At 35.9% G+C, this 10,513-nt stretch overlaps 4 protein-coding genes and 1 long non-coding RNA gene across 5 annotated transcripts; 2 read left to right on the plus strand and 3 right to left on the minus strand.

Annotated features, from left to right (window-relative positions):
* Positions 1-284: 284 nt before the first annotated feature.
* LOC123867015 lies at positions 285-2,974 on the plus strand. The gene is made up of 2 exons (XM_045908855.1): positions 285-709; positions 2,131-2,974. The coding sequence occupies exons 1-2, from the start codon at positions 526-528 to the stop codon at positions 2,871-2,873; spliced, it is 927 nt and encodes a 308-aa protein (XP_045764811.1). The 5' UTR covers positions 285-525; the 3' UTR covers positions 2,874-2,974.
* LOC123867002 (protein ALP1-like) lies at positions 711-3,269 on the minus strand. The gene is made up of 2 exons (XM_045908830.1): positions 2,965-3,269; positions 711-1,665 (listed from the first exon to the last, which is right to left on the minus strand). Exons 1-2 carry the CDS (start codon positions 3,258-3,260, stop codon positions 777-779), a joined length of 1,185 nt encoding a protein of 394 aa, XP_045764786.1. The 5' UTR covers positions 3,261-3,269; the 3' UTR covers positions 711-776.
* On the minus strand, positions 711-10,185 carry LOC123867078. The gene is made up of 2 exons (XR_006796323.1): positions 10,025-10,185; positions 711-773 (listed from the first exon to the last, which is right to left on the minus strand). It is a non-coding gene; the product is annotated as an uncharacterized LOC123867078 (long non-coding RNA).
* Positions 3,381-5,930, plus strand: LOC123867008 (protein ALP1-like). Its single transcript, XM_045908842.1, has 2 exons — positions 3,381-3,676; positions 4,976-5,930. Exons 1-2 carry the CDS (start codon positions 3,381-3,383, stop codon positions 5,862-5,864), a joined length of 1,185 nt encoding a protein of 394 aa, XP_045764798.1. The 3' UTR covers positions 5,865-5,930.
* Positions 3,673-6,345, minus strand: LOC123867023. The gene is made up of 2 exons (XM_045908867.1): positions 5,932-6,345; positions 3,673-4,510 (listed from the first exon to the last, which is right to left on the minus strand). Exons 1-2 carry the CDS (start codon positions 6,113-6,115, stop codon positions 3,768-3,770), a joined length of 927 nt encoding a protein of 308 aa, XP_045764823.1. The 5' UTR covers positions 6,116-6,345; the 3' UTR covers positions 3,673-3,767.
* Positions 10,186-10,513: the final 328 nt, after the last annotated feature.

Below are 10,513 nucleotides of genomic sequence, written 5' to 3' on the forward strand. Positions count from 1 at the left end.
GACAAGTTACAAAAAAGAAAACTTTAAATGTAGGTAGGTACAACAAGGCGGTCTTATCGGTAAACAGCGATCTCTTCCAGACAATTATTATAAAATAGACATTTTTATTTGATTTGATTTGATGAGAAATTAGTTCCTTTGAATTAAATTTATTGAATAGGAAAGGGGAACAATCTTATTTAAATAAAAAAGAAGCGCCCTCGGTAGAGCACACCTGTAATCCGTCGATTGGAGACCACCTGCCGGTTGGAGTGCGGTCGGGAACCGCCGACGCGCAATTAAGGCTAAGTTCATATGGCCGCGCGGTACCGCGCGGAACTACGAACCGCGCGGCACAAGATCAATATAAACGATAATTATCGTCTACATTACCGCGCGGTACCGCACGCCAACGCGCGGCGCGCTCTGACCCGCGCGCAAGATCTAGAACCGCGCGCTGCCGCGCGGCACAAGTATTTCAAACCTGTATCGACCTGTTCAGTTGATCCGCGCGCCTTGAGACGGAAAGACACATAGATCGATGCAATGAGTACCGAAGATGACATTGTGCCTATCGATTTGCTTATCGACGAAATCGAAAAAAGAGATGCGATTTGGAATCTTAACTCTAAGGATTATTCAAATAAAATATTAAAAAGAAGGTCTTGGGAAGAACTAGTTTTAATTTTTTGCAAAAATGATGATTCCGAAGAAAAAAAGAAAAATTTGGGTAAGTTTTTTTTTAATTAGTTTTATTTATTTAAAATAAGTTTTATAAAATCATAGGTAGGTACCTATTACACCATTTTATCTTGCCAATCTAATTTACCTTCAGTAACAAAATAATTTGTGAATTTAGTTCGAATATTATCTACTTCATGGATTGCTCGTCCACTGTTAGTTGGATTCACATTAGGTAATGGCGCTGGATTGATCATATCATCCTGATTTATACCATCTCTCATCCTTACCAAGTTATGTAAAACACAAATAGCTTTGACGATATCAACAGCAAAATCTATCTTCACGTCTATTGGCCGGTGTAAGATACGCCACTTGTTACACATTATGCCAAATGTACATTCGACATACCTTCGTGCTAAAGAAAGGCGGTAGTTAAATATATTTTTTTCTTTTGACAACATTTTACCACCATAGGGTCTCATCAAATTTTTAGTCATAGCGAAAGCCTCGTCAGCTACAATTACGTATGGTAGTTTAAATGCATCGCTCTCATTATTTGTGATAGATCTAGGCTCTGGTAAGTTCAACGAATTTTCTGAGAGTTTTTTGAATAATGACGTTTCCTTGAAAACACCCGAATCACTGTCTTTTCCGTAAGCTCCAACGTCTATCCATATGAAGCAATAGTTAGCATCACATAAAGCCATTAAAACTAATGAGAAAAAGTGTTTGTAATTGTAATACATTGATCCTGATTCTGGTGGCTGTATTAAACGAACGTGTTTGCCGTCCAACGCTCCAACACAATTTGGAAAATATGCTTTATTTTCAAATTGTATAGATATTTGTGTCCAGATTTCTTTTGTTGGTGGACTCATGACCAAAGTTTTTAAATTTCTCCATAAAACTTGGCACACTTGCTTAATTATACCCGATATCGTAGACTTGCCAATTTTATAACCATATTGTAACTCTGCAAATGAAGAACCAGTTGCTAGGTACCTGTAACATAATAGTTATTTAAGATACACGTGCATAAAGTAGATCTTTACCGAATAAGTGCTACAGTGAAAACACAAGCATAGCGAGTGTTTACAGTGTGGCACGCGAGCATAAAGTGCATATGCTCACGTGCCACGATAAATATTCCATTTCTATTCCTACTCCTATTCCTCGTCAAATTCCTATTCCCATACCTATTCCTACCCCTACTTACTCCTATGCCTACTCCTATTCCTATTCCTAATTCTATGTCTATGTCTATTTCTTTTAAGTAAATCTTTACTGAATAAGTGCTACAAAGAAAACACATTCATAGCGAGTGTTTACAGTGTGGCACGTGAGCATAAAGTGCACAAAGTACAATTTGCATAAAGTAGGTCATAAGGACTCTTTATGCACCCGTATCGTACAACATTTTTCAATAGTTTTGCAATGAAAACTAATAATTAATTATTTACTTTCTAGGATCGATTTTGCAAAAAAAATGGAAAAATTTACGAGATGCCTATGTAAAAGAACTTAAGAAAACAAAACATTTGAAGTCCGGTTCCTCAGCATCAACACCATCTTCATTTGCGTATTTCCAAAGATTGTCATTTCTTAAACAAGTTGTCCAGAAACGAAAAACTGACAACAGCCTTGATGTTGCGGAAGTTACAGAGAATCCTGATTTGGATAGTGCAGTTAACAGCAGCGGCGTTCAAGCTTCAACAGAAAATGTGCTCCGGAAAAAATTCAAACTTCACCCTGCCGATGAACATTTTGCAAATCTTTTACAACAAAGCATAAATACTCGAAATAATAATGCAGCAGAAAAGAAAGATGACGATGAAGATAAATTATTTTGTCTTTCATTGGTTAGGGAAATAAAAAAAGTTCCTGAAAACCGGCGTTTAAAACTGAAAATTGAAATTTATAATTTATTAGAACGATACCAAGCTACACGAGCACAGCCACTTGAAGATTTTAACTACCCGTCTACTTCATATAGCTCACAACGACCACCCAGAAACTATCATGCTTCATTTCAAAGTTCTCAATATAGCAACCCAATGCAGTACTCTGATAGAGAATCAACACAATATGGCTATACAACTAGTTCATACACTTCACCTCCCACAAGTTCATCGCAAGTAACATCACCCCCGGGTGATGTTACTTGTGACCCGTCATACGAAGATTCTCAAGAATTAGATCTGTTCAATTAAACTAAAAGTTAATTTGCCAAGAAGCCTCGCTCATAATTTCTTATTTTTTATAATTTTTACTGTGATTATGATTAATAAACAGTTAACTTACCGCAATGTTACAATGAGTTTTTCTTTTGGTGATATGCAATATCTTACAGCATTTTCACTGGATTTTAAATCATTTTCAATGAAATCGTATAAAAAATCAAAGGTTGCAACTGACATACGGAAATAATTAAAAAATTTTTCTTCATGTAACCTCAACTCAGGGTATAAGGTGACAAACAGGCTTGAAGAAAGTCTGTCACTTAATATTGGATGCACCCAGTATCGCCTTTGTCGTCTTCTGCGACGTCTCAGTCTTCTATATAAAATCCACAAGCAAATTGCCTCCTCCACGTCCATTGTATATCAATGTTAGGCTAAGTTCATATGGCCGCGCGGCACCGCGCGCCGCCGCGCGATGTTAGAGTTCACATGACAGGGTATATACGAGCGCCAGTCTGGCATTAACATTGATATACAATGGACGTGGAGGAGGCAATTTGCTTGTGGATTTTATATAGAAGACTGAGACGTCGCAGAAGACGACAAAGGCGATACTGGGTGCATCCAATATTAAGTGACAGACTTTCTTCAAGCCTGTTTGTCACCTTATACCCTGAGTTGAGGTTACATGAAGAAAAATTTTTTAATTATTTCCGTATGTCAGTTGCAACCTTTGATTTTTTATACGATTTCATTGAAAATGATTTAAAATCCAGTGAAAATGCTGTAAGATATTGCATATCACCAAAAGAAAAACTCATTGTAACATTGCGGTAAGTTAACTGTTTATTAATCATAATCACAGTAAAAATTATAAAAAATAAGAAATTATGAGCGAGGCTTCTTGGCAAATTAACTTTTAGTTTAATTGAACAGATCTAATTCTTGAGAATCTTCGTATGACGGGTCACAAGTAACATCACCCGGGGGTGATGTTACTTGCGATGAACTTGTGGGAGGTGAAGTGTATGAACTAGTTGTATAGCCATATTGTGTTGATTCTCTATCAGAGTACTGCATTGGGTTGCTATATTGAGAACTTTGAAATGAAGCATGATAGTTTCTGGGTGGTCGTTGTGAGCTATATGAAGTAGACGGGTAGTTAAAATCTTCAAGTGGCTGTGCTCGTGTAGCTTGGTATCGTTCTAATAAATTATAAATTTCAATTTTCAGTTTTAAACGCCGGTTTTCAGGAACTTTTTTTATTTCCCTAACCAATGAAAGACAAAATAATTTATCTTCATCGTCATCTTTCTTTTCTGCTGCATTATTATTTCGAGTATTTATGCTTTGTTGTAAAAGATTTGCAAAATGTTCATCGGCAGGGTGAAGTTTGAATTTTTTCCGGAGCACATTTTCTGTTGAAGCTTGAACGCCGCTGCTGTTAACTGCACTATCCAAATCAGGATTCTCTGTAACTTCCGCAACATCAAGGCTGTTGTCAGTTTTTCGTTTCTGGACAACTTGTTTAAGAAATGACAATCTTTGGAAATACGCAAATGAAGATGGTGTTGATGCTGAGGAACCGGACTTCAAATGTTTTGTTTTCTTAAGTTCTTTTACATAGGCATCTCGTAAATTTTTCCATTTTTTTTGCAAAATCGATCCTAGAAAGTAAATAATTAATTATTAGTTTTCATTGCAAAACTATTGAAAAATGTTGTACGATACGGGTGCATAAAGAGTCCTTATGACCTACTTTATGCAAATTGTACTTTGTGCACTTTATGCTCACGTGCCACACTGTAAACACTCGCTATGAATGTGTTTTCTTTGTAGCACTTATTCAGTAAAGATTTACTTAAAAGAAATAGACATAGACATAGAATTAGGAATAGGAATAGGAGTAGGCATAGGAGTAAGTAGGGGTAGGAATAGGTATGGGAATAGGAATTTGACGAGGAATAGGAGTAGGAATAGAAATGGAATATTTATCGTGGCACGTGAGCATATGCACTTTATGCTCGCGTGCCACACTGTAAACACTCGCTATGCTTGTGTTTTCACTGTAGCACTTATTCGGTAAAGATCTACTTTATGCACGTGTATCTTAAATAACTATTATGTTACAGGTACCTAGCAACTGGTTCTTCATTTGCAGAGTTACAATATGGTTATAAAATTGGCAAGTCTACGATATCGGGTATAATTAAGCAAGTGTGCCAAGTTTTATGGAGAAATTTAAAAACTTTGGTCATGAGTCCACCAACAAAAGAAATCTGGACACAAATATCTATACAATTTGAAAATAAAGCATATTTTCCAAATTGTGTTGGAGCGTTGGACGGCAAACACGTTCGTTTAATACAGCCACCAGAATCAGGATCAATGTATTACAATTACAAACACTTTTTCTCATTAGTTTTAATGGCTTTATGTGATGCTAACTATTGCTTCATATGGATAGACGTTGGAGCTTACGGAAAAGACAGTGATTCGGGTGTTTTCAAGGAAACGTCATTATTCAAAAAACTCTCAGAAAATTCGTTGAACTTACCAGAGCCTAGATCTATCACAAATAATGAGAGCGATGCATTTAAACTACCATACGTAATTGTAGCTGACGAGGCTTTCGCTATGACTAAAAATTTGATGAGACCCTATGGTGGTAAAATGTTGTCAAAAGAAAAAAATATATTTAACTACCGCCTTTCTTTAGCACGAAGGTATGTCGAATGTACATTTGGCATAATGTGTAACAAGTGGCGTATCTTACACCGGCCAATAGACGTGAAGATAGATTTTGCTGTTGATATCGTCAAAGCTATTTGTGTTTTACATAACTTGGTAAGGATGAGAGATGGTATAAATCAGGATGATATGATCAATCCAGCGCCATTACCTAATGTGAATCCAACTAACAGTGGACGAGCAATCCATGAAGTAGATAATATTCGAACTAAATTCACAAATTATTTTGTTACTGAAGGTAAATTAGATTGGCAAGATAAAATGGTGTAATAGGTACCTACCTATGATTTTATAAAACTTATTTTAAATAAATAAAACTAATTAAAAAAAAACTTACCCAAATTTTTCTTTTTTTCTTCGGAATCATCATTTTTGCAAAAAATTAAAACTAGTTCTTCCCAAGACCTTCTTTTTAATATTTTATTTGAATAATCCTTAGAGTTAAGATTCCAAATCGCATCTCTTTTTTCGATTTCGTCGATAAGCAAATCGATAGGCACAATGTCATCTTCGGTACTCATTGCATCGATCTATGTGTCTTTCCGTCTCAAGGCGCGCGGATCAACTGAACAGGTCGATACAGGTTTGAAATACTTGTGCCGCGCGGCAGCGCGCGGTTCTAGATCTTGCGCGCGGGTCAGAGCGCGCCGCGCGTTGGCGTGCGGTACCGCGCGGTAATGTAGACGATAATTATCGTTTATATTGATCTTGTGCCGCGCGGTTCGTAGTTCCGCGCGGTACCGCGCGGCCATATGAACTTAGCCTAAATGCCAGACTGGCGCTCGTATATACCCTGTCATGTGAACTCTAACATCGCGCGGCGGCGCGCGGTGCCGCGCGGCCATATGAACTTAGCCTTATGCTGAGCACCACTCGCCGCCGCTGAGCCGACGTTAAAACACCCTTTACATTAACCGGCCGGAGATAGGCACTCTTACCCTATTGCGTAATTGTTCATTTGCGATTTTCAAGTTAGGCCAACTATGGTTAGGTTAACCAAACGGGTTGCGAAGTTGAACTGACGATGTGATATTTAAAAACATGGCAGATTGTAGCTCGAAACAAAAAAAAATTGTTGTTATGGCGGCAACAGAAATACTTATAATTCTGTGAAAATAGTAACTCTTTACCTATTACGGTTCACGAGATACAGCCCACTGACAGACAGATGGACGGATGAACAGACGGACAAACGAACGGAGAGCGGCATCTTACTAATAAAGTGCCGTTGGCACTCTTCGGGTACGGAACCCAAAAGCAAAGTAAAACGAGAGAACTTATTAATAACGCAATAGGTACTTAAAATATATGACTATAATCAAAATGTTTAATAAAGTACGTACAAGCTAAAGTGTCGTTCCAGCATTTAACTGCGGAATCCTAATTAGGAATGCCCTCATAAAGTTTTTACTTTCACAAAGTTTAATACTTAGATGGGCGTGAGAAGGAAGGCAGCTGAAAATTTTTATTTCCATTCTTTAGGACGGGCGTCCTTACTCATTACTGAGTCCTTTTCTTGTGTTTTCATGGAAATCCGTGTTAGGTCTATCTACATGTAGCTGGACTGGTGTACACAGACATAGAAACATCCATACTAGTAATACTAATATAAGTACTAATACTAATTTACTAATACTAAGAATACCTATACTAATTAACTCCCTCGACCCAAAAAGAGGGGTGTTATAAGTTTGACGTGTGTATCTGTGTATCTGTCTGTGGCATCGTAGGTCCTAAACGAATGAACCGATTTTAATTTAGTTTTTTTTTGTTTGAAAGGTGGCTTGATCGAAAATGTTCTTAGCTAAAATCGAAGAAAATCGCTTCGGCTGTTTGAAAGTTATCAGCTCTTTTCTAGTTACTGTAACCTTAACTTGTCGGGGTGTTATAAATTTTAAATTTTGACTTGTTTAATATTAATCTTAATACTAATGAAAGCTGACTGACTGTACTATCATCATCATCATCATGATCATCCTATCGCCGGCTCACTACAGAGCACGGGTTTCCTCTCAGAGTGAGAAAAGTTTTAGCCATATTCTACCACGCTGGCTGGCCAAGTGCGGATTGGTAGACTTCACATACCCTTAAGAACATTATGGGCTATGAGATAAGCTTAGGCTTGCAGGTTTGTGGTAGGCTGTGGACGTCTATCGGTGGATAATAATGATGATGATGGCGATGACTTATATTTTGTCTGTCTGTCTGTCTATCCGTCCGACCGTCCGTCATGTCTGTCAAGAAAACCTATACCTAGGTTACTTTCTGTTGACCTAGAATCATGAAGTTTGACAGGCAGGTAGGTCTTATAGCACTAGTAAAGAAATAAATCTGAAAACCGTGAATTTGTGGTTATATCACAGAAAAAAAAATGTGTTTTAATTTTCAAAGTAAGATAACTATACCAAGTGGGTATCATATGAAAGGGCCTTACTTGTACATTCTAAAATAGATTTTTATTTATTTTTAAGCATAATAGTTTTTGATTTATCGTGCAAAATGTCGGAAAAGTACCCGAGTACGGAACTCTCGGTGCGCGAGTCAGACTCGCACTTGGCCTGTTTTTTCTAATAGTGCCTGAAGACCAAATTTGAACCGCTAAAGTCAATCACCCTTCCAGTTATTGATTTGGGTCAGCGTAGGTATTCTTGTTTTTCACATAGGCCTATTTGAATGGGACATTAAAATTGATTTGAGTAAGACATCATCTGCGTAGGTGGAAAGGGACCGATCCGACTTTGACGAATGATATCATTTATTCATGTTTTAGGTGTATGGGAGCGCGACGACCTGATTTATTACAAGCCTCTAACGTTAGTGTTCACTTGTACCTATTTATTAAACATATCTAGGCTTAGTGGACTAAAAGGCGACATCAATCCAATGTGATAGACAGAGGCAGGTTTTGAGGGAACTGAGTTCTGGTATACTAGCAGATAATATATATTATTACCTGATTATGTCCCGCTATCCCGCGGGATAGCGGGACAGGGCGCAACAGTGCACTGATTAACATCAGCTCCGTACCAAAAAGTGTTTTAAAATAAAAATATAGATTATTATTGCAATAAAAAGTGATAATATGTTGCATTAGTGGCTAAACTATAACAAGTGATAATAATCTAGTGAAATCACAGCGATTTTGCGATAAAAAAAACATAAAGAAATTCTCAACGGACAATGGAGTTCCAGTACCTACAAAAATCATCTTAAGTTACAAATTGTTTTGAATTTTGAGCTAATATTTTAAATGCAATAATCTCGCAAGTTTGTGTACGTAAATTTTGGACGTGAACAGAAAAGTAAAAGTGAAATATAACTATTATAACCTAAAAATTTAACAAACGGTCGAATAAATAATTCGTGAATAAGATTAACTCTGACGCCATCTACCCACAAATGCAGCAGGCAGTTCCAATGTATGACGTTCGAGGATTTTGATACGAAGCTATTGAAATTATCCAGGTACTTACCTACTTATCGAAATACCGATTTATGATTGCCTAGTTTTATACCTCTGCAGTTCTCGTAGTTTACAACGTTTTTTATTAAAAATGGAAGAAATTACACAAATACTACGTGAAATACAAGTTCAAATGAACACACAAAAACAAGAATTACATAATATACAACAAAACATAAATGGCATAAATGATAACATCAATGAGAAATTTCAAAACATGGAACTTAAAACTAAAATGCTGGAAGAAAAATTAGAAAAACAGCAACAATCCATTAACTATTTCGAAAAATTCATAAGGAGAAAAAATTTAATATTTTTTGGAGTAGAAGAAAAAGAAAATGGCTACCATGATTTAGAAAAATATGTACTAAATATAATAAACAACAACATGAAAATGAACTACAGCAATGATAGTCTGGAGTATGTGGGAAGACTTGGTAAAAAGGCAGGCACTGTAAGACCTGTAATTGTAACCTTAAAAACAGTAGGAATGAAAATCAACTTGTTAAAAAAGAAGAAAATGCTTGACAGTTCAAACTACTATATTATGGAAGATTTTCCAAAAGAGATTCTTAATAAGAGAAAACAACTTAGAGAAAAACTTACTGAAGAAAGAAAAAATGGAAAAAACGCAAAATTAATTTATGATAAAATTATAATATTAGACCAAATTAAAACTGGAATGGAAACAAAAATCACCAACAATAAGATGAATTTTCCCTTGTTTTCCCAAGAGGTAGTAAGTAACCATAATTTCAAAAGCAACAATAAAAATAGGAAAACACACAAAAATAAGACCAAGAATTAAATATTCTTGATATTATACAGATGCACTAACCTAGAATAATAAAACATGCTAGAAAACCATTGTATAGACCCTCTCCACCTCTCAATCCGGCTGGTCCCCGTGAGAGGTTAGACCACTACCCTTCAGTGCAAATAACAAGTTCATAGGTCACTTGACTACCGTCTGTTAAATGAACACAGCAAACATCTGAGGGAGGCCTCACACCTTAAGGGTGTACTGAACAGCTAGACAGTTAACTAGGTATCTACTGGAAATTAATTAGCATTTAAGTAATTTGTTCACTGATTAAAGATTATAGTAGGAATTTCCAATTAAAAAATATTTTTATATAATATTATACTTGCAGTATGTTACTAAAAAGCTTACAATATTATAATTATACATTAGGATAAAAATAATACAACTACTTAACATACAGTTTTATTGTTAAAAGTACTTTCTTGGATTACATATCAAAAATAATATAAGTAAGTAAACCAAATAATTTGTTTAACAGATTTTTCTAGGTGTAATCAATGTAAAAAAAAAAAAAAAAAACAAATTGTTTGTGTTGCTTTCCGTTTAGTAGACAAGTACATAAGAATGAATATTACTTATAACTTAACTTGCAATTTGTATATCTACTCATTGTAAAATATAAAAAGAATA

This window comes from Maniola jurtina, chromosome 1 (genome assembly GCF_905333055.1).
Source record: "Maniola jurtina chromosome 1, ilManJurt1.1, whole genome shotgun sequence".
In the NCBI taxonomy this organism is placed as follows: Eukaryota; Metazoa; Arthropoda; class Insecta; order Lepidoptera; family Nymphalidae; genus Maniola; species Maniola jurtina.

What these genes read in the sequence shown, in the direction of transcription:
- LOC123867023 (XM_045908867.1), bottom strand. Translation starts at nt 6,115, where the DNA reads ATGAGTACCGAAGATGACATTGTGCCTATCGATTTGCTTATCGACGAA. An exon ending in AGAAAAAAAGAAAAATTTGG is followed by an intron (nt 4,511 to 5,931) that starts GTAAGTTTTTTT and finishes TTTACTTTCTAG; the next exon opens with GATCGATTTTGCAAAAAAAA.
- LOC123867002 (XM_045908830.1), bottom strand. Translation starts at nt 3,260, where the DNA reads ATGGACGTGGAGGAGGCAATTTGCTTGTGGATTTTATATAGAAGACTG. An exon ending in AAACTCATTGTAACATTGCG is followed by an intron (nt 1,666 to 2,964) that starts GTAAGTTAACTG and finishes ATTATGTTACAG; the next exon opens with GTACCTAGCAACTGGTTCTT.
- LOC123867008 (XM_045908842.1), top strand. Translation starts at nt 3,381, where the DNA reads ATGGACGTGGAGGAGGCAATTTGCTTGTGGATTTTATATAGAAGACTG. An exon ending in AAACTCATTGTAACATTGCG is followed by an intron (nt 3,677 to 4,975) that starts GTAAGTTAACTG and finishes ATTATGTTACAG; the next exon opens with GTACCTAGCAACTGGTTCTT.
- LOC123867015 (XM_045908855.1), top strand. Translation starts at nt 526, where the DNA reads ATGAGTACCGAAGATGACATTGTGCCTATCGATTTGCTTATCGACGAA. An exon ending in AGAAAAAAAGAAAAATTTGG is followed by an intron (nt 710 to 2,130) that starts GTAAGTTTTTTT and finishes TTTACTTTCTAG; the next exon opens with GATCGATTTTGCAAAAAAAA.